The 22,576-nt window shown below is 39.4% G+C and overlaps 2 protein-coding genes across 7 annotated transcripts in view; both read right to left on the reverse strand.

The window, feature by feature from the left end:
• Positions 1-3,378, reverse strand: part of kif28 (kinesin family member 28) — a 40,015-nt gene extending 36,637 nt beyond the window's left edge. For 3 of the 5 annotated variants that reach the window (XR_012393244.1, XM_021467304.3, XM_073928212.1), the window contains exons 1-2: positions 3,287-3,378; positions 1,765-1,956 (exon numbers count right to left, since the gene is read on the reverse strand). Coding sequence is in view for 4 of the 5 variants with exons in the window: in XM_021467304.3 (XP_021322979.3) it covers positions 1,765-1,956; positions 3,287-3,361 (267 nt within the window). In the remaining variant the exon portion in view is untranslated. The remainder of the gene's footprint in view (positions 1-1,764; positions 1,957-3,286) is intronic. The other 2 variants (XM_073928214.1, XM_073928213.1) reach the window with 1 other exon arrangement.
• A 3,627-nt stretch (positions 3,379-7,005) lies between these two features.
• ahctf1 (AT hook containing transcription factor 1) overlaps positions 7,006-22,576 on the reverse strand; it is a 28,463-nt gene continuing 12,892 nt past the window's right edge. For both annotated transcript variants that reach the window (XM_009292870.5, XM_692635.10), the window contains exons 10-36: positions 22,338-22,519; positions 22,189-22,250; positions 21,984-22,112; positions 21,299-21,389; positions 19,871-19,960; positions 19,647-19,787; positions 19,428-19,532; positions 19,241-19,340; positions 17,523-17,646; positions 17,372-17,428; positions 17,141-17,287; positions 16,799-16,989; positions 16,569-16,713; positions 15,225-15,356; positions 14,992-15,136; positions 14,760-14,910; positions 14,538-14,645; positions 14,013-14,169; positions 13,678-13,893; positions 12,461-13,466; positions 12,234-12,321; positions 12,031-12,128; positions 11,676-11,947; positions 9,389-11,408; positions 9,195-9,301; positions 9,041-9,111; positions 7,006-7,870 (exon numbers count right to left, since the gene is read on the reverse strand). In XM_009292870.5, coding sequence (XP_009291145.1) covers positions 7,672-7,870; positions 9,041-9,111; positions 9,195-9,301; positions 9,389-11,408; positions 11,676-11,947; positions 12,031-12,128; positions 12,234-12,321; positions 12,461-13,466; positions 13,678-13,893; positions 14,013-14,169; positions 14,538-14,645; positions 14,760-14,910; positions 14,992-15,136; positions 15,225-15,356; positions 16,569-16,713; positions 16,799-16,989; positions 17,141-17,287; positions 17,372-17,428; positions 17,523-17,646; positions 19,241-19,340; positions 19,428-19,532; positions 19,647-19,787; positions 19,871-19,960; positions 21,299-21,389; positions 21,984-22,112; positions 22,189-22,250; positions 22,338-22,519 — 6,334 coding nt within the window. In that variant the 3' untranslated portion in view covers positions 7,006-7,671. The remainder of the gene's footprint in view (positions 7,871-9,040; positions 9,112-9,194; positions 9,302-9,388; positions 11,409-11,675; positions 11,948-12,030; positions 12,129-12,233; positions 12,322-12,460; positions 13,467-13,677; positions 13,894-14,012; positions 14,170-14,537; positions 14,646-14,759; positions 14,911-14,991; positions 15,137-15,224; positions 15,357-16,568; positions 16,714-16,798; positions 16,990-17,140; positions 17,288-17,371; positions 17,429-17,522; positions 17,647-19,240; positions 19,341-19,427; positions 19,533-19,646; positions 19,788-19,870; positions 19,961-21,298; positions 21,390-21,983; positions 22,113-22,188; positions 22,251-22,337; positions 22,520-22,576) is intronic.

Here is a 22,576-nt window from a genome sequence, read left to right on the forward strand (position 1 = left end):
AACACCTTTGTTTGGGAATTATTTAAATTCAACATATTTTAACCCTGTATGTTCTCGGTATAACAATCCAGGAATATACCAGTGACCCTGGACTACTAAACCTTAAGCATTAGTATAAATTTGGCAATAGCTAAAATTATTGACCTGGTCAAAATTATAGATTTTTTTATTTATGCCAAATATCATACAAATATTAAGCAAAGACTATGTTTCATTAATTACTTTGTAATATTTCTGTATCAAAACTCAATTTTTTAAACAATTTTAAAGTTGATTTGCTCAATCGTTAGGCAAGGCAAGGCAAACTTTATTTATAGAGCACAATTTAACACAACCGTAGTTGATCCAAAGTGCTTTACAATAAAATAAACTAGACAATAAAACTAAAAATAACTGGTATTAAAAATACAATAAAATATATTTAAAAGTAATACTAAAATATAAATAATACAAAAATAACATGCATGCATCAGTCAAAGGCAAGAGAGTAAAAATGTGTCTTTAAGTTAGATTTAAAAGCATCCAAAGAAGGAGAGATTCTGATATTCAGAGGGAGACTATTCCAGAGCCTTGGGGCCGCAACACTAAAAGCTCGATCACCCTTTGACTTGCAGCGAGACCGAGGGACAGACAAAAGAAACTGATCATGTGATCTTAAGAATCTACAAGCTGTATATGGCCTAATAAGCTCGCTGACATAGGCCGGGGCAGAATTGTGCAAAGCTTTATAAGTGAAAAGAAGAATTTTAAAATCAACCCTGTATTTTATAGGTAGCCAGTGCAATAAGGCAAGGACAGGGGAGATATGATCTCTTTTCTTAGTTCCTGTTATTAATCTGGCGGCTGCATTTTGGACCAGCTGTAGCCGAGAGAGTGTTGACTGAGGTAGGCCAATATACAAAGAATTGCAATAGTCTAACCGAGAGGAGATTAAAGCATGGGTTACGATTTCTAAATCTTTTTTAGAAAGAAAGCGTTTAACTTTTGCCACCAATCTAAGCTGGAAGAAACTGCTCTTCACAGCCGCATTTACATGTTTGTCAAACTGCAAGAGTGAATCAAAGATAACTCCGAGATTCTTGGCGTGATTGTGCAGATTGTCATTTAGGGCTCCTAGCTGAGTTTTAATTGAATTGTTGGTAGCAGCAGGACCTAAAATTAACACTTCTGTTTTGTTCTCATTTAGTTGCAGAGAGTTATTTGTCATCCAGGTCTTAATGTCGGTAAGGTTAGATTTGTCGGTAAGGTTAGATTTGTTTCACTCAAAAAAAAAAAAAAAAAAAAAAAAAACACTCATTGTTTGCCCCAAACTACTTATTTAAAATGAGCTGAAATACAATTCTTAAGTTTTTGGGAGACAAATATACTTAAATTTGTTAAAACCAAAAATTCCTTCATGCTGACCCAACACAAATCGACTGTGTGGAACCCAGCATCTATTAGTGTTTGAACCCTCAGATTCAAGATATTAAAATAGTTGTATCTCAGCCAAATATTGTCCTACTATACATCAATGGAAAGTTTATTCATTCAAATTTTTTGTTAAATAAACACAACTATTTTTGTTATCCATCGGCACACAGTTTGTTTTAGTGAGTTCAAATACAGTACTACTGACATGGAGAATAACTAATTGTAGTTGGCTAATGCGATCACTTTAAAATTTTATAAAACATTTCTTTTACGGTCATCTTTGTAAACATACACATGCAAATTTCTCTTTTGTAGGGCGAGATAATCTCTATATAACCTGATATCTGTTACCTGGTCAGCGTAGCGCCCACCTGTCTCTTCAGGAACAAACAGACCATCTTTGTTTCTACTGAAGCCACTATGAGACCAGTAGGTGTAGTCGAAAGTGAAGGTGCGACTGTTCTGAGAGTTACGAGGATCTTGAATGCTGATACTGTTGGAGGTCATAGAGATAATGCAGCGACTGCCTGCATCACGCTCCCTCTGGAAAAAACAAAACAAAACTTAAATTTACCTGCTGAAAAAAGCACGCTGGTATGGTAAGTTTTGACACGTGACTGCTGATTTAATCTGGAGGGTTTTTTATTGGTCATGAGTCATGACAAGCAAAGAACCAGCACATCAACAGCAAACAACCTGGTTAAACCAGCTCATGATCAGAAAGAACCTTCTTAAAACTGCTACTGACCAGAAAGAACCAGCTTAAACCAGGTCATGACGGCAAGAACCAGCTTAAACCAGATCATGTCTAGATACAAGCAAGAACTAGCATAAACTAGCTCATAACTTGCAACAGCTCCTAACCAGCTCATGACCAGCAATAACCAGCTTAAACTAGCTTATGACTAACATCAACCACAAAGAACCCACGGAAACCAGCTCATGATGACTAGCATCAACCAGCAAGAACCAGCTCAAAACCAGCTCAAGAACCAGAACCCTAACCAGTTTAAAGCAGTGTATTACTAGCAAAAAACAGCAAGAACCAGCTTAAATCAGCTTATTACTAGCAACAACCAGTTTGAAGCAGCATATTACAAGCAAAAACCAGCAAGAACCAGCTTAAATCAGCTTATTTCTAGCAGCAACTATCTTAAATCAGCTTATCACTAGCAAAAACCAGCAAGAACCAGATTAAATCAGCTTATTACTAGCAACAACCAGTTTAAGCAACGTATTACTAGCAAAACCAGCAAGAACCAGCTTTAACCAGCTCATGACTAGCAATAACCAGCTTAAACCAGCTTATGACTAACATCAACCACCAAGAACCTGCTTAAACCAGCTCATGATGACTAGCATCAACCAGCAAGAACCAGCTTAAAACTAGCTCAAGAACCAGAACCCTAACCAGTTTAAAGCAGCATATTACTAGCAAAAACCAGCAAGAACCAGCTTAAATCAGCTTATCACTAGCAACAACTACCTTAAATCAGCTTATTACTAGCAACAACCAGCAAGAACCAGCTTATATCAGCTTATTACCAACTAGCTTAAAGCAGCTTATTACAAGTAACAACCAGCAAGAACCATCTTAAATCGGTTTATAGCTAGCAACAACCAGCTTAAAAGCAGCTTATTACTAGCAACAACCAGCTTACATCAGCTTATTACTAGCAACAACCAGTTAAAAATAAGCTCAGGACTAGCAACAACCAGCAAGAAGTAGCTTACACTATCTCGAAACTTACCTTAAAAGCATTGTTTTTTCAGCACGGATAACAAAGAAATCTGCATAATCTCACCAGATCAACTATAAACAAGAATCACACAACCTCTACATATTCCTATGCATTATTTGAGCTCTACTAACCTTATTAAAGGGCCTCACTCGGACTGCCACTTTCACGCAGTCCTTGCTGGCCATTTCGCTTGCCTTCGCCCTCATGCTCACATGGACACAGCAGACACAGAAGCACAGAGTGGGTGACAGCCTGAAACCTGAGCTCTTTGTTACGCTCACTTTCTAACAGAGACCAGCAAGATGAATAATACAGTACCCCTAGTTCCTGTAAAGATCACTTCCACTGTCTCCACACTATGAGGAGCCTTTTTTAGTTAGGATATTGACTGTGATATTTTCTAAGTGACCGATGTTTAAACACTCCATGTTATTAGTGAGTTTGATTAGGGTTACAGAGTTGTAAATGGACCAAATGATGGACCTATCATTGTTTACTCAGCTTATAGGTTTCACTGAAAAGGGAATTAGAGCTAAACTGTGGAGGGCTGAGTTTGCAACCCTGGTTTAGATTTACTGGGGGAGGGGGAAATGGCTGTACACGACGTATCTGAAGAGCTGGGAGGGATGCAGTGGAGAGGGATGCGCGATGTACTGTATTTAACCGGAATTGGGCAGGAGACACACAATTTGCAGCAGATTATCATTCATTTGCGGGCATCTGAGAGTCTCTATCAGTTTGCAGGAGACTCCTGGAACTTCCAAGAGACTTGGGATATTTGCCCTGTCTATTACCAGATTGCCCATCAAAGGCACAATTGTCTAGAAGGGTATAAACAGAGGTAGGAGCCAGCTCCAACTGTGTGGAGCTTCAAGTGGGCTGTACAAACCTGGAGTTTTTACTTATTTATTGCATAGGTCTCAAACTCGATTCCTGGAAAGCAGTGGCTCTGCAGGTATGCTCTAACCCTAATCAAACACATCTGATCCAAATAATCAAAGTGTTCAAAAGAGTCTCCAACACCTTGATTAGTGGCATCATCTGTGTTTGATTAGGGTCGGAGCAAAACAGTGCAGAGCTGCGGCCCTCCAGTAATCGAGTTTGAGACCTATGATTTAATGTCTTGTACATGCGCGTTTCTCAACCAAGTTCCTGGAGAACCACCAACACTGCATGTTTTGCATGTCTCCTTTATCTTTCACTCCCTTTACAGGTCTTTGAGTCTCTGCTAATGAGCTGACAGTTGGAATCAGTTGTGTTTGGTTAAGGAGACATGGAAAATGTGCAGAGCTACTGGTCCTCCAGGAAGGTGGTTAAGAAACTCCTCTGTGAATGTCTATGTCTACCAGCTCTCAGTAACCTCCTGTTTTATTAAGGTCTATACCTGCCCCAACCCTAAATCCAAACTCACAGTAAACTGATGTGTGTTAATGTCTACCACCTGAACCCAGTCCACCTGTGGTGTAAGTCCCTCCCAGTTAGAGGTCACCTAACCTATTTGCAGTGTAATCCCATCGACTTGGAAGTCTCCGGGCTGCAGTGATATCTACTTGCAATTACCCAGAGTAGCCCTACAACAGGAGTGCTTAACCCTGTTCCTGAAGATCTACCTTCCTACAGAGTTTAGGAAATGCAGGCTTGTGCGTCAAGTTTCGCAGATCACTGCGTTGGAAAGTTCAAGCTTGGTAAACTTTGACCTGCGAAATCGCATCATTTGCCAGCGTGAGAATAATCAAGGATCAAAACATGACCTCTCTGGACAGAAATTTCAAAACATGGACCAATCGCTCGTTTTTTAATGTAAAATCATCTTGTTTAATCCTGCCCCTTTTCGCAGTGCCATACGACAGAATTTCGCAAGCTCAAACTCCAGTGTGACCGCAGCTTTATGTCAGAAAGATCATGTTTTGATCCTCTATTGGTCTCACGCAGTCAAGTGATGTGATTTCGCAGGTCAGAGTTCACCAAGCTCGAACTGTGCTCTGCAGCAACCTGCGAAACTTTACGCATAACCCTGTGTTTCCGGTCTGACGCATTCGCGTGCATATAAATGGAAGTCTACGAGGAGAAAAGTCTAGTATGACTGCAGCTTTAAGCTCCTTCCCTGATCAAACACACCTGAAACAATTAACTAGGGGTCCGTTCTTCGTACGTGGATTACTCAGTTAGCTGGATTTGGATATTGACGTTTGACACGATCCAGGATCGTTTCGTTCTTCAAAGCTGATCCGAGAGTTGTTGTCATAGCAACAGTTCTGCTAGCTCAAACCTGATCGGAAGCAGGTTCAATTCATATAAACAGGATTAGATCGGCTCAGTTCAAGCAAAGATAATAGAGAAAGCATGTACCGAATTCTGATATTATTTTACAGTAGTAGTTATACACTTGGGAAAATAGTAAATATATTTTAACTATATATATAAAGTTATAGTTATTAATAAAATAAATAAAGTTATATATATTAATAAAACTTATGCAATCTGCACCCCCGAAAAAAGTACAAAGACTGCCACCTGGTGGTGCAAAGAGAAAACTTATTCATATGAACTTTTTAGATCGCTTTAGTACAAATTGTGTATGATAATAGAAATGCAGAATATGTGACTTTTAAAAAAAATAAATAATACATTAATGCAGTCATAAACATGTTTTGGCAGTTATTATGCCAGTGATTATGCTTCACAAAAGTTGGAGACGCCTTTCACAAAATCAAAATGCTTTTGTAAACATTCAGTTATTCCATACAGTGATTAATAAACCGGCTACTTATATAAAGAAAATCTTTTTTAAATGTAGAACTAAGTACATTGATATGCATTGAAATACATTAAGAATACTCTTGACACAAGTGTAAAGCCTGCAGCTCACAACAAATGTGGAAGGTTATTGCGTGTCATATTTAACAAACCGTTTACTGCTAATTTGATGTAATTTTGCTCACATGGATAATTGAATATTAATCAGATGATGTCATTACGCTGCTATGCCATCAGCCAATCGTTGCATTGTTGATCATGATTTCGAGGATCGATAGATCTGTCCTTCACAACACACGCAGCGATCTCAGATCAGTTCATCCAGACATTCTAATCTGATTCGCGAACTTGTTTGAAGAACCAAATTAGCAAGAGATCAGTTATTAAGATTAAAAGATCCCGGATCTACCAAATCATCTTAGATCATTTAAGCGAGGTACGAAGAACGGACCCCAGGACACGGGTGTCCAAACTCAGCCCTGAAGGTATTCTAGTTCCAACCCAAATTCAACACACCTGAACCAGCTAATCAAGCTATTTCTAAGTATACAGAAACATCCAGCAAGGTGTGTTAAAGGAAGTTGGAGCTAAACTATGCAAGACACCGGCCCTCCAGGACCGAGTTTGGACACCCCTGAACAGTACTTACAGGCAGGTGTGTTGGATATGGGTTGCAACTGAAATCTGCAGGAATGTGGATCTCCAGGAACATTGCTCAAAAAATAGGCTTGTGTAAAAATCAGTTAGAGCAGATGGGCTGAAGCAAGTTGTCTCATTGCATCTACTGGTTTGTGGTTTATTCTTACTTGGCCTGCTCATTTCAGAGTTACTCTCACCCAGCTGTCTTATTACTACTCGTCTAGAAAAATCACCTGGATCTTTACTCCTGCCCATTTTTGCTCTGTATTCAACACTTATTATGAGAGCTGATTGCCTGATCACCATCAGATCAACTCAGAGCTTAATATGCAGCCTTACTTGGAGGTTAAAATGTTTACTGTGTTTTGGCTGATCAGATATTGGGAGTATGTCTTTACTTCTTTTAAGAAAACGGCTATAGTAAATTGTGAAGAAACACAATACATCAAGCTTGTAAATTCTTGTTCTGTATTTGAAAGCAAACAGGCGTTACAAATAAGTTCACAATGCTGTTCAAAATAAAACAGATGCATCTGGAGGAAAAATAAATGTACAATATTATCTGCAATGAACATAACTCTGTGTTCAACACCTTAAGACCTCAAAACAGAGGAGACCAAGTGCCAAGCATCAAAGCAAGAAGTTTATCCATATAATATAGATGATTTATTACACTCTTTTTAAAACCAGTGTAAGGTATTCCTCTGTGTGAATTTAATTATCACCCAAGTGGTAGAATCTTATTCTCATTTGCTCTTACTTTACACGTTCACACACAATCATCCCTGTAAACAAAACAAGTAACAAAATAATCCACAAGTATCAAATTTTATTTATAACATACCTAAAAGGCTATTTACATTTGCATCGATTAGTAGAAACGCTTTTAAAAACTAAACCATCTCTTTGTGTGGTGCTCATGTCCCTCGGTTCTCCTTACTGTAAACAGCATAATTTACAATACAAAATTATTTATCCCAAATTAGATTTATTTATTTCAAACATTATCCACTGATTATCTTAATTAAAACAGCAGGTTGCAGAGCTTTTAAGAAAGGAAGAGAGCACAAAACCAAACGCACAAAGTGCATTGGGAGATGAGTCCAGGCAGAGTTCATAATCAAAGCTTCTTCCTCCTGGTTACAGGTTTAGGAAAAATGGCATCCATCATGCGTTTGCGGCGTAGGTTCATCCTCAATGAGGGAGTTTCCTTGTCTTCGGTTCTCTTTTCGGTTTTAGAAATGGTTTCAGCTGGACTGCCAAATGGAGAGATAAAACTGATCTCAACAGGCGGTGGCGGCTCTGGGGCTGCTTTTGTTCTATTAAAAGAAAAAGAAAAATAATCATTAATTAACTAGAGGTATAATAACCAAACTGAACCCAGTAACAACATTGAAGGATTATTCACCCAAAATAGTTTATTCTGTAAATTACTCACTCTCATGTTATTCCAATCACTCAAATCTTTGTTCATCTAAGAGCTTTCTCATCCTCCATTGACAGCAATGGACAAAGATGTTAAAATTCCAGAAAAGTAACCAAAAACATTGACAAAACAATCCAAGTAACGTCGGTGGTTAAACTGTGAAGTTCTTGGAGCTTCGTATAATTACAGCTGAACCACTGAAGTCACATGGAATGCTTTTGGTTCCTTTTCTGGACTGAACATTGCTATCTATGGAGGATAAGGGATCTCTCAGATTTTATCCAAAATAGCTTAATTTGTGTTCTGAAGATGAATGAAGGTCTCAGGAGATTGGAACATTATGAGGGTAAGTAATTAATAACAGAATTTTCCTTTTTGGGTAAATAACTCTTCAAAACAAATTAAACGTTTTAAACTTCAGTCTATAGTAATAATTGGTCTTTAAATGGTGTGTTAAACCTTAGGTTTATTTAAAATAAAATGAATTCTGATGTTGTTGTTTTGTTAGTTCAAACCCCTGGACTGAACCATTTCCAAACCAACTCTGAATGGACGTGTTTTTTTTTTTTTTTTTTCTTGTTAGGCATCATAAATACCAAGTGAGTAGTGTGGACAAAATTAACCAACACAGACCCAAAAGCTCATGTAATGAATATTGAAACTAACAGACATGTGTAATTCAGTTGCACCTTGGCTTTGCCCAGGAGGTGTACAAGTGAATTGAATTTCTATTGCACAATACTCTGTATGAATCATTTGATTGCATTTTTGACAGGCACATTAGGACTGTAGCCTGGCAGTGGACTAACTCTAACAAATAAGGGCTCAATCACACCATGCTATTTGCAAGGTGCCCAGGCACATTTCCCAGTTCGTTTGAGAAGTGTGTGTGCTCTGAATTGGGCTCGGGCACGGTTCAGTTGGGCAGCCCTGGAGAAAGGTGGCAAGAATGGGATTTACTTGGGCTTTGCCGGGGGGACCAAGCGTGCTTTGGCACCGTTCAAGACCGTGCATTGTGAGAGTACACCCTAAATCTCTACATGCAACATGTACACCAATTCACCTGGTTGTTCTCTTCTTTCTGGGCTTAACAACTTCTGTTTCAACTGGAACATCATCCACAAGGCCATTATCCTGTGAGGAAAAAGACATCACAATGCATTAAGTGTGATCCAGAACAAACTAAATGTTTTGTTAAACTTTATAGGGTTGCTTACTCCTTTAGATTGCAGATCAGATTCCCCTCCTTCACTTAGCATTTGAGGCACAGGCAAAATCTCTGGAATTTCAACTTCGTTTGGGACAGCAGATCCTTTTTTCCTTCCTAAAAAGAAAGCATTGTGAATCAACTGCACTGAAGGTACACCACATGTTGTAAAACCCAACAAAATTGCATAAAAACTTTGACTACCTCTTGTTCTTCTCTGTTCAGCTACTGGAGCAACTGAATCATCAACAGACGCAGAGTTTTCAGACAACTTGCTTGCTCTTGTACGTCTAGCACTTGCAAGAGACTTGCTCTCGTGTTTCTCTATTTCTTCCGAAACCAATTTACTCTCTTCAAAGCCAATGGTTTGAGTTTCATTCATAGGAGGTGCTGCAGATCTAGTAGTTCTTCTCTTGGCACGTATTATTTCAGTCACAACAGAAACATTCTTCTCACTGGCTTCCTCATTTTTTAGTCGCTCTACAAGAGCATCAGCTTGAGGAGATTCAGCGTGTACTTCCAGGGGAATCAAATCGAGCCTTTCCTTGTCAAGACCATCTCCTTGATTCCAATGCCTGCTTCTCGTAAGGCGTCTCGAAACACTCTGAAGTTGTGCATCATCAACAACATAGGTTTCATTGACTGCTTTTTCGGCAGTAGTGGCCACAGTCTTTCTCCTGCTTCTTGGAGGAGTCCGAAGAGGTTGGTTTAGGGTTGTGGCATCTTCTGCAGGATCTTGCTGGAAACTTTCTAAAGTTAGCCCTCTGGTAGACTTGCGAGTAACCCTACTAGGACTACTATGTGCTTTGTTAGGCTGTGCCCTCTCCACTGGGACCTCTTGTTGGGCTTCTGGACGATCAGCAGTTTTTGGTTGGGATTTTCTGGTGCTGTGTCTCAGCTGTATTTCTGAGATTTCATTGGGAATATGCTCTGTAAGCGCCGCTTTATCATCATCATCATCATCATTATCATCACCCTCATCATCATCAACTGCTGTGCTCCTTGTTTTTCGGGACCCTTTCCTTGGTGTAGCTTTCTGTGGGGTCTTTCGTGCAGGACTTGCAGGCTTTGATACTTTCTCAGAAGGCATGTCTTGGTGGTTCTCACTGATGTGCTGTTCTGTGTCTGTTTTTCTTGTGCTTCTTCTTGGTGTAACAGGCACTTCACAGTCTTGCAGTTGCTTGCCACTCCTTGTAACACGTCTCGGTGTAGAAGGTACTTGAGAATCCATTTGCTCCTCCTCCGTAAGATCTTTGTCTGCCTCAAGGTTAGGTACAGGAAATGTTACAGTTTTTCTTGTCCTCCGTGATGGGCTGTGCTGGACCTCTTTAAGATTCTCCTTAATTTCCTCAGTATCTTTTCCAGGTCTTTCGACTTTTGTTCTTGCAGGTGACTTTGGTCTTCCTGGTGATTTTGGCCTCCCTGGTGACTTTGGCCTTGCTGCTTGTTTGGTTGTGTTAAGTTCTTCAACTTCTTCAGCCAATGAGGGCGTAGTGTCTATTTGGTTAGCTGGAGCTACATCTTTAGCAATTGCTGACACCCCTGTGTCCAACACGGAAACTTCATTGTCCTTTTCTAAAAGCTGTTCTAAAGGCAAAGCATTCTCTGGTGAAGGAGTCTCAAATACTTTCACAGAACGAGGAGTATGTGGGGCATCCTGCATCTTAGAAGGACCAGAATCAGGGCCATCACCATTGGAAAGACAGGTTTCTGGTTCTGGTGTAATTATTTGTTCCACCGTCTGGAGAACCTCGGCTGGTTGCTCTTCAATTTTAGAAGAACCACTGACAACAGGTTCAATGTCTGATACCAAGTCATTAACTTCTTCCAATTTGTTGTCTGGAACATCAAATGTGTGCTCCAAAATGACAACCTCAGAATTAGTCGTAGGCTTGTTCTCCATATCCTGATGTTCTTCTGGCTCATGTAGAGGTAATAATACTGCATTGTGGTCCAGCTCTGAAGCATCAGGCAGCTCCTCCACATCTGGATCAAGCATGAGCGTGAAGCCTTCAGAGTCTTCTGGAGCACCGCTGAGGGTCTCCATTGTTCCTCTGTCTATAAGATGTGTCTGCTGCTGATCAGCCAGCTCAACTGGCACCAGAAGAGTTGTAGATGGCCTTAGCTCTGTGTAACACATACCATCTTCCTCATCCAGATCTGCAGGGCCAAGGCCAACCATTACCACTTCACCTTCCTCCTCTGGGATGTCCGTGTCTAGAACCTATATGGTAAAAAGACAATGTGAATACGAATAAAAAATAAAAAATACAGATTTAAAAAATGCAAACCCTGTGCCTATTAACTCTTCTTTAATGGTTTCACTGACAATTTTAGTCATTGTGCAGCGAGTATGTTTGGGATTTGTTGATCCTTTTATGCTTAAAGTCCACTCCAAAGGGATTTAATATTTCGATTTTAAAACTCTTATCAAGAATTACAGCAAATCGCACTTAACAATATTAAAACAAGACTACAATTATGCACTTACTTTCAGCTGTGCCTCAGGTGTGATGAGTGACAGCACGGCATTAGCCTGATCCTGGAAATACTGCCCATGTGATGGAAGTTCCTCAACATAAAGGGTAGAAGGCCGCTGGTGGTTACTCCTCCCATTACCCTGTATTTCATCTATAATCTCAACCTCACTACCAGAGTCCTCAACCTTTTCATCTCCAGACTCCTCTTCAGACTCTTCATCGTCTGAGTCCTCTGCAGATTCAGCACTACTGAGTTCATCACTGTCATTCAAGCTCACCACAGCTTTAGGAAAAACAACAAAACATTGGATTATCATTATTCCCGTGGTGTTCCATAGTGTAATGCTAAACCTGAGGTAGACTCACATCTGGACTCTGATGTTCCGGTTTCTGAAGTCTGTGTTTTCAGATCTGCTGCATTCTCAGAAGTGGTCTGATAGTCTTTAATGTCACAAACTGGATCACTATAGGAAGGACATTGCATAGCAATAAATCAGAGAATGGCATGGCGTGTGAAACTCACCTCAAGCAACACAACAGAAAGCATGATAGTCAATGTTAAGAAGTACCTTTTGAGTGATTTCTCAGAAGATTCTCTAATATTGGACTGGGTTAAATCTGGCCCAAATAAATGTTGTTCCACAAAGGCATCAAGGTCTTAAAACAAACAAAAAAACTTTTATATAGCATAAAAACAAATCTTCTGAAATTGTCACTTGAATAATGCCAACAATTAAAATATGCATTTTGAAGACCAAGCTTTTGAATTGCATGTCAAGTTATAAAATATAATTACCTGAGGTTTCCATAGATTCCTCTTGACATTGCTCATTGATTTCAGGTTCAATAGTGACTTGTTCATGGTTCACCAACTCCCCCATTGAACTCTTAGACACAGACGCCTCAGAGACAGCTTTTTCTGATGCTGCCTCTGATACCTTGACAACAGGTGGTTGATCAATAGTGTTATAAGCAGCATTTTCCTCCATGGACTGATTTAGAGGCTCTAATGGAGGAGGAACACTTAAAGCTTCAACAAAAAAGGAGGATGTGTTTAATGACTCTTCTGCTTCTGTTGGGTCCCGAGTATCAAGATGCTCTGACATCTCAGGCACAGATTCAGAGCTTGGTTCCTGAACAGGAACAACCAACTCTGGTTTAATAACCACATCTATCTTGAGAACCTGAGCCTCTGAAATTCCTTTTAGCTGCTCCTCGCTTACGTTCTCCACAACATCATTGGTAATATTAACACACTCCTCCTCATTTTGGGCTTCCTGTATGCCTAAAGATCTCTCTGCATTGGACAAGTCTCCCCTTGAATTGTCCTTTTCTTTCTCAGGCAGCATAAGAGAAGGCAAGTCCACAGTTGTGTTCCTTTCTACAGGAGCTGTATGTTCCTCAAAAGTGTTTGGAAGTCTTACTGTCACCTCTCGATCCACACTATTGTTTGCTTGCTGCTCTTTCAGAGTAATCAAAAGATCCTCGGGAGCAGGAGCATCATGAAACTCAAGGGTGGTATCGGATTGGTTGGATACAAGACTTGCTTCTTGCCCCAAACTAGGCCGTCGCACGAGAGTGGGAAGCACTTTTGTGGACTCTGCTAAGGGGATTTCTTTAATAGAGGATCCAGTCTCAGATTCTACGTCAGGATTCTCCTGCTCTCCCAGAGAGGGCATGCATGTCATTTTCATATCTACATCTTCCTCTTCAGCATCTGAATGTTCACTCCAGACCCCAATGCTTGCTTTAGCAGGAGGAGAAGATCGCTTAGGAGTATTGTGCTCCCTGTTAACTGAAATCTGTGGAGAACCAAAAGCATTAATCACTCTTGCTAAAATTGTTCCAATGTTTTAATAAGTAGGGCTCATGGAGTATGACTTCTATAATATGCAAGATACAAATTGACAAATGTAAAGGTATATAACTATTTACATTATTATATTTACAGTGATAATAAATGCAATTGATCTGATTTTAGATAGACATTTGATTGTAGAAAAGGCACATTACCCCATTGTTCCAGTGAACAGAGCCTTTGGGAGCTTCTGGAGAATCAGCATCCTCTATGAAGGTAATGCGGCTCTCTTTGGGCCGGAGAGGAGGAGTGATTGATCGTCCTGGAGAGGCAGAAGGGGTGGCCACTGGAGTGGGACGTAAACTGCTCCTCAGAATAGACTGCGGGGTAAAGGCTGAGAAAACTGGACCCGATGCCAAGGCTCGAGCTCTCTGAAAACAAGAGTGTTTAATTAGGTGGGTCAACTATTAAAATACTTCAGGACAAACATACAGCAACATTCATTCTGAAGTCACAAATATTGAATGTTTTAAAAACCATAGGGTCTCACCTTTACCACTTGTGGGGTTTGCAGCAGACTGAGTTCTGGAGCTTTACTGATGCTCTTTGGTCCAGCCCATGAGGTGATAGACCTTGTAGGAGTGCCAGGCATATTGGAGCTCTCTGGAGAATTCTGCGAAGATGGCTGCACGACCAAGTCCAAAAGCCTGGTGACAAAGCAAAAGACAGGGTCACTATCCACCAGTCCTATCTACCCATCTTACTATCCAACAGTCACCATTCAGTTCTAAACCTGAACTTATCTAGACAAATTATGAATAATATGCATACATCAGCTAAATTTTCAAAGTGTGAATTTTAAACGTGTGGTGACAGTTAGGGCTTAACCGGCAACAATAAGCCGTTTTTCAAAAGTGTAAGACTGCCCATTCATTAGCTGCAACAGATGCTACAAGCAAAATTGTTTCTTACGATTGTGGTAACAAACGTCAGATTTCAACAATCACTTAAAAGAACTGTTTGTACAGGTAAACAAAATCACAACACCCCAAAACCTCTCTTGGAACAATTTTACCTGGACATTCTCTTGGTTAGCTTGTTGATGGGAGTTCCTACAAAGGCCTCAGGCAGATCTGGAGAGGATGGATGTCGGCTAGGCACTTGCATCTCAGACTCTTTGGGGCTGAATAGCAAAGCCAAACAAAATGATTTAGATTAAAAGACATTTGTTTGGGGGATAAAACTAAGACTTATGAACTGAAAATGAAGGCAAAGTGGATAAAAGAAAGCATACTACCTTTTGAAAGGAGATGACTCTGGAGTGGTGTTATTGCCAGCCCACACTTCCTCAATCTTCGAGTATACATTATTAATAAACGCTGCCCTGGTCATCACGTTTTCAGAAGCTGAACGTTTGGTTACGGTTGAAAGAGGCTGGGGTCTTTTCACTAGTGGAAAGAAGATTAAGGGTATCTCTCATGTTGCACTTTTTACGAATAGTTTCCAGTGCTTATGACAGCTTTCATTACCTCTGTGAATCAAAGTAGGGTGTTGGTACGGTTTTGCTCGTTCGATGGCTAACTTTCGCTGTACCCGTGGAAGAACCTTTCCATACTGATTGAGAATAGAGTTCCTCGTGTTTGACCTTTCCTTCATTTTAGGATCCCGATCAGCCTGAATTAGAAATGTTTTAAATAGCCAATTACAACAGATGAAAGTAAACATTTATACAATGATAAGTGAACCTAAATACTGAACATACAGCTAAGTTCAATTTGAGTGTCTGGTTGAGTTGTAGAGCAGGCACGTAATTTGCCTGCTGGAGGTAGTGGACCATGAGCAGCTCCCGATTCTGGAAACCTCCGTTGCTTTGAAGGAACCGTTGCAAACACTCCTGCACACACAGACACACACGCACTCAAATGAAAACAAATTAGTGATCCTGTTTGTTTCTATTTCATGTCTTTTTTTTACTCACTAAGGCTGTATTTATGACCCAAAATACAGTAAAAAAGCAAAATTGTGTAACTTTACTACAATTTAAAGCAATTGGGATTCACTGTAATATGGTTCAATATTTAATAATACATTATTTAAAGATGCCTTCCTAGCAACTTAAGCACACCGTACAATAAAACAACAAAAGAAATATATAAAAGTATATACAAATCATATAAAAGTATAGCAGTTCAGAAACAATTAAGTATTAAAAGCCACCTTAAATAAGCGAGTCTTGTTTTGAACAATGTAATAGTCAATGTTTCTGTTGGCAGGTTGTTCGTTCCAACGCCAGGGAGCAAAGCGGCTGAATGCTCTACTGCCCATAGACAAGCAGAGGGAAAAGGCAAGTGGAGGGAGGAAGAAGATCTCAGGATGCGAGAGGGAGCAGTAATAAGAATGAGGGCAGACAATTATGGAGGGGCGGGATTGTGGATGGCTTTAAATGTTAGCAGTAAAACTTTAAAATCAATTTGAAAATTAATAGGTAACCAGTGAAGCTGCTGCAGGACAGGGGTGATGTGATGAGAAGAAGGGGTTCTGGTGATGATACCAGCAGCTGGGATCTGGACCAACTGAAGCTTACGGAGGAATTTATGAGCAAGACCAAAGAGAAGTGAGTAGGAGTAATCTGGACAAGATGTGACAAGGCAATGAACAAGAACAGTGGCGCGATGGGTAAGAGAAGGGCGGAGTCGGTTAATGTAGGTGGAAAAAAGAGACCGGGTGATGTCACTGATGTGAGAATCAAAGATAAGGTGCTATCAAGGATGACACCCAGGATTTGCCCTTGTTGGAGGGATAAATGGAACACTCATCAATAGAAAGAGAATAGCTTTATAGTTTATTCCTGTGATGCAAAGCTGAATTTTCACCATTTTTACTGCAGACAAGAAATCATTTTAATATGCTAATTTGGTGCTCCAGAAGCATTTATCAAAGCTGAAAATATTTGTTCAGCTTAATTCAATGGAAATTAAAAGGTTTGAAACAGACAGGAATAGATGCAAAAGTTAAATTTGGCAACACATAACAACTAAACCTAAATGTTTTAGCTGAATAAAAGTCTGGCCATAATATATTGATTGCAGTAGACACCTGCACATACCTGTTCTGCAAGTCCAAGAGGCAGTTTCAGCAGCTCCTTCATCAGTCCCAGCTCCTGACAGGTCTCAAAGAGAAACCTCATCACTTCCTCCGTGTTCAATTTATTACAGTGCTGTCTTAGCAATGCCCACGCCTCCACAATACATCTGGTCAGCCCAAAATAAACCAAAAGTAAGACTCTAGCAACTATAAATGAGACTTCTATAAATTTAGGCAAAAGTACTTTCAAACCTGTTATGAAGAAAAACCGAGAGGCACAGTTTGGCTTGGCTGGTAGTGCACAGGGGAGGCTTCATCACATGCAGGTAACGCAGGGCGATGCTGTGCTTCTGCTGGCACATTAAAGCCTGAAGGACACGTTCATGCTGCCAGCTCCATAATGAGTGGCTGGTGGCTGGGTGCAACAGCAGCTCCAGGGAACTCTGGGGAAAATGGAAAAATATTCAATGGCAATTATTTAAGTAGGACCGATCAAGCTCCCATATCTGGATGCATACATTTTTATTTTTTAATCAAAGTCAAGCCAAACAAATTGTATTTTAAAAGTGCAAAGAACAAGATTTGTTAGTATACCTCATGGTCATGATGATCTAGTAACCATAGGCCTTGTACCAGTTTCACTAGTCCAATGGGAATGGCGAACGCTGTGGGAAAAGACTCAACCGATGCCCCACTTTTATTGGGAAATGAGTACATCACATCCAGCAGCAAATAAATAACCTAAGAGTCTGAGTCAAGGAAGAATATTTACTAAACAGCACAATATAGATGTAAAGCTGAAGTAAAGAGGATCCAAAAGGATACGATAGCATGTTTGGCAGATTCTTCAATGTTTTCCAGAAGGTAAATATCCAGCAGGGCCTGTACCAGGAACAGTTGAAAAAAAAAGAAAAGATTAAGTGCAGTTGAGGGGAGCACTGTTGTATAAACATTTTTCACTGAAGTCATAACTTACATGAAGTGATGGGGGAGGATAATGTCCTGTTCCACCCTCGTCTCTTTTCCAAAGCTCGCTAAGGCGTTCCCCACACTGACTCACCAGGCCATCAATCATGAGGCAGTCCGCACACCACTTGTCCCTATTGGAGGAAATACATTTCTGAATTGTTTGTACACATACACATGTCTTGAGTAAGCTTATAATTATTCATACTTTGATATTATCGTAATACATGTGTTTTGCAACAATACAGCAGAGTTGCCTTTGAACTCCTTTTCATTCCATTACCTAAGCTCTTAAGCCATTTAACATATGGCCTGTTTCCACTGAGTGGTATGGTACGGTATGCTTTTATGGCCGTTTCCACTGTCAAAAGGTACCAAAAAGCGAACCGTACCGTGCCATTCTTTGGGTACGCTTTCGGAAGGGCACCTAGCACAATAAAAGGTACCAAGTCATAGTAAGACTTTAGCTAAACGCTATTGGTTTACACAGAAATGTCACTAGCTCATGCACAAGCCAGCAGAATGAAAACAAAGGAACTGCCATTTTAAAATACACAGCCGAGACATTACATTGTAATAATATATACATATAATAACGAGTCATCGTCTTGATGAACAGCAACAAAGTCAAGAAGAAGAGCAGAATCTTCCCTGTGACCCGTAGTTGTTTACAAGGCCTCCTAAAGCATGAGCGGTGTCACTTTCTTGTGTGCGCATCAGTATTTTAAATAACAAACTTTTTGAGCTGATGATAATAATGTGCGCATGATTATTGAAGTACTTCTGACATCCGATCACAAACGTGAGAAAAAACTAAGGAGAAGCTGGAAAAAACAAACCAGCAAATGATTCTTTCAGCAACCTCAAGCATTGACAAACAGCTATGTTTAAGTATTATCATCACTTTTTGGACTATTATGATCTCGGAATGATGGAATTACTCTCTAACAGAGGTTACATGTGCTGGTGGAGAGTAAACATACAGATGAGAGGTTTGCGCTGACAGTGGGCTATGTTGCGTGTTGTTTTTGGAGTGTGTGCACTCCAAAAACAAGTGTATGCTGGGTGTAGTTTTTCTGTAATTGGTAACATATTGGAGACTAAGGATCTGTATGCTGTATTTATTTTATATATCGAATCATGTTCATAGAAAGGTTAGTAATGAACATTTATACACAAGTATTTGTGTGTATAAAGCATCTGTTTAGAGATAAATGCTTTACATGATTGACTCATACGACTTTACTTTGACATTTCCTCGAGCGAGAATAACTGCAACTTTCTGTAGTACACCACGCAAACCAAAAGGGTACCATTTGGTAGTGAAAATGCAAGCCTGATAAAAGTGACTCTTACCATACTTTACCACTCAGTGGAAATGGGAAAATAGGTTTGCTTATTCAATAGTGAAATTAACAAGTACACCCTCAAAATAAGAGACAAATTTAAAAAAAGGTTTTTGATGAAATCTAAACAAAAATCAATCAAACGCATATGAACGTTAACATCAAGTGAAAAGAGTTATTACTCTCAGCAGCCCATTTGTGATTAAATCACTAAAAATGTATGCTAATATCTCACTAAATATCTATAAAATTCAAAATGCACATGTTTTTTTTTATACAATTGTATGCAATTTTGACATGTGCAGCTTGTTTTTCAGAATATTTGGCACTTCATTTATAACCAATAGAAATTGAACAGTGTTTCAGTTGTTTAGCCACTTACTTGGCCATTCTCCGCAGTTCTTCCCTCTGTCCGATATAGTAATTCTTTATAATAGAATGACTGTAAAAGGGCCTTGATAGCTGTAGCACATCATCATCATCTGTTGACAGTAGAACACAGAGTTCATTACAGACTTGTATTAAAAACATAAAAGCTATTCGTATAGAAGCTTGGAACGCTGCCATACCGAAGCCTTCTGGAAGGAGACCAGTCCGGCAGAACCACAAAACCACCTGAGCGTACTGGGAGACCAAACTAGACACCATACATTTGTTCATGAGTCCAATCAAGCCTGCAGGTAGCCAAAAATTAATCAGTCAATGCTTTGTCAAACAGATTATTGTTTTTTAAAATAGTTTATATACACCAGCACAGAACTATGTGATATCTGGAAATAGCGAAACACCTTTCTGTGTGAGCTCCTGGGCCTCATTTAGCAAACAGTGGAAAATGGTGCTGAGGTTTGCCAGTAAGCGCTGACTGTGCTGTAGCAGCTGCAAAGTCTGGGAATCGGTGAAGTTTGCGGAGCTGTCAAAAAGCGGAGCACCTGGATGCACGGAAAGGCATGATCAGAACACACTTAATCTTGAAATAAAACCATATTCAGATAAAGGAGCATAGGAAACTCACATATTTCATCCAGTTCTTCTTTGGTGTGCACAACCTTATTCCAGGCCCATTCCAGTATGTAGCGCAAATTGACAGCTGAGCCTGGTTGCTCTGCAGGAAAAAAATGAGGCAATGGAGGTTACATGATGTACATGATCATTAAAAACTCAAGAATTACCATGATTTTAAAATAAATTCAAAAGTGTTATTTTAACAAGGATGCACTGTATTAAACAACATTTACAGTAAAAATGTTACAAAAGGTACAAAAATGTCTTGGTATCTTTAAATACTACATTTAATCTAATTAGGTTGCATTGACTGGTTGACTTTAATGCTTTGCCGTGACACTGTTTGATTGACTAGCTGAGCAGATCACATGGTTTGACCTGAACTACATGACACAAAGGTGGCTCAATGAATGAAACTACCCTAATTAAAGTAATTTTTAAAGTGTTATTTTTCTTATGTCAGCATCAAAGTTTCACGTGAACTTTAAATCAAGCAGATGCCAATTAGGTCGCTCCATGCAAATACCCTGGAGCAGATACTAGCCAATTAGTTTTTCGCAACCCTGGAAAAGTTATGTGATTGGTTGTCCTCTGTGAAGCATAGACTTGAATGAATATTTTGTGAATGAACCATGAAGCACGCAGGAACCATGAAGTGCGCAGCCCTGGAAGTGTGACAAACTTTATAGCGTGTAAATATCATCCCAGGTGAACACAGTGAAGATGTGCAGTGAGGAGACGTCTAATAATCAAGATGAGTAACTAACCGAGAAAAATGCCTGACTTGAACAGGATTGAGCAGCTTTCTACAGCGCACTATCATAGTGTTAAAATATGCATCTGAGCAAGTCTCTGACAGTGTAAAAAGGCTTAACGTTATAGCCTTTGTCTTTTGTGCATTAGGTTATGAATAACTTCACATGAATCTGTGTGCTAAGGACGTAAGCATTATTTCTGCATTAAAATATCTGTTTTTGTTACATTCTTGAGTTGACTCCATTTATTGAGCAGTGAAATTAGCTCGGGTGATAATGTTGCATTATTAACGAATTGAAAGTGTTGACAGTGCATTTGTTTTGCACTTAAATCAAACAGCATGTGAATATCTTTTTCCTGCAAACAAATCAAAGATTGTGGCATGTGGAAAAATATTTGAATCTTGTGTTTAATTGATGACATCACAAGCGACTAGTCGACGTCGACTCTGATAACATAAAAGTCGACTTCCAAAAATCTAAAGTCGTTTAACCCCTAAATCTAATAAAAATTCAAGATACTTTTAATTTCGTTTTATTACTATATTTCTGGATTTTTTTTTAATCAAATGAAAACCCTTGACAAGCAAGGCTTTTAAAAACATCTATTGACATCAAAATTTTTAAATTACTGAAGATGAAACCAGGTTTTCTACATATCCAAAGCATTACTTTTCCCTCACCTTCAGTGGTCCACTGTCTGATACAGCCAGTGATGAGTCCCAGTGAGCTCGTCTCCACAGCAGTGCATAAGATGGCATCAAGCTGCTCCTCCTGTATGCAAATGTATGACAGTAATAATGCATATTGTATGACATTAAAAGTATTAATGCTCTAGAAAATCAGTAACACTTATCTTAAATACTAATTAAGTGAATTTATAAGTCTTTGAAACGGTCCCTTTTAGGCTTTGATCCTAATTGTGCCAATTTGCTGACTGTCACTTTAAATTCTAATGAGATTTTTCAAAAAAGGGCAGAGCTACAAATGTTAATGCATCAGCATGGGAGAAGAAAACAGAACTAACATTGTCTTTAAGAAAAACTGAAAATGTTAAAAAGTAGCGTCTCAGAAGAAGGCATTCTATGGAGACCCCGTAGTTCATTTTTGCATCCTAATAAACAATATATTTATTTATTTTAAACATTCACACTGATGAACAACTGCATTTAAACCAATTAAAAAAGTGATTTTTGCATAATATGTCCCCTTTAATAAGTAGCAAATTTGTAGTTTGAACTAAAAGTTAGGTAATAGTTGGTTAATAAATGAAAATTCCACATTAAAATAAAGTGACTACAAAATTCTGATGCATACGAGTGAAATCTATGAAGCAAACTTGCATCATGTTAAATAAGGAAGTGTTACCTGGGAGAGACTGGAGGGCTGGACATCAGCCAGACGAGAAGACAGAAGGCCAGACATGAGACAGCGAGAGTATCCATTAGAAATACTGTCCCCCAAACTTGGTGCCACCTTCTTTAGGTAGCAAAGGGTCTGAAAGAGAAAGAAATTAACTAAACAATAAATAAAAATTCAACACAATTTAGTACAGAATGGGCCAAAATCGAACCTCTTTCTGATAGCCAGAGCAAGTAAAGTGCACAATTCCAGCATTAAACAAACAACTTCCATCTAGAATAGAAAGAGTAATATTATTAGAATTCAAATGGAATTATACAACACAAACATGCAAATTATGAAATAAAGAAAAGGTCTTGCCAAAGTTGTATGTGGTGGGATTGAAGAACTGTTCTGGTGGAGGACATGTATAGGGGAGACCTCTGCTTAGACTGCGCTCATGAACCAAGATGTCCAACAAAGCACAGGGCGCTGTCATCTCAATCACACAGTCAAGAGACCAGACCGCCAGATAGGGACAGTTCCGTAAGGATTCACCCGTTCTGTACAAGAAAAAACGCCTTTGATGCAAGCTTGCATTTATTTACATGCATCAACAT

The sequence above is a fragment of the Danio rerio genome, chromosome 17, assembly GCF_049306965.1.
Source record: "Danio rerio strain Tuebingen ecotype United States chromosome 17, GRCz12tu, whole genome shotgun sequence".
NCBI lineage: Eukaryota > Metazoa > Chordata > Actinopteri > Cypriniformes > Danionidae > Danio > Danio rerio.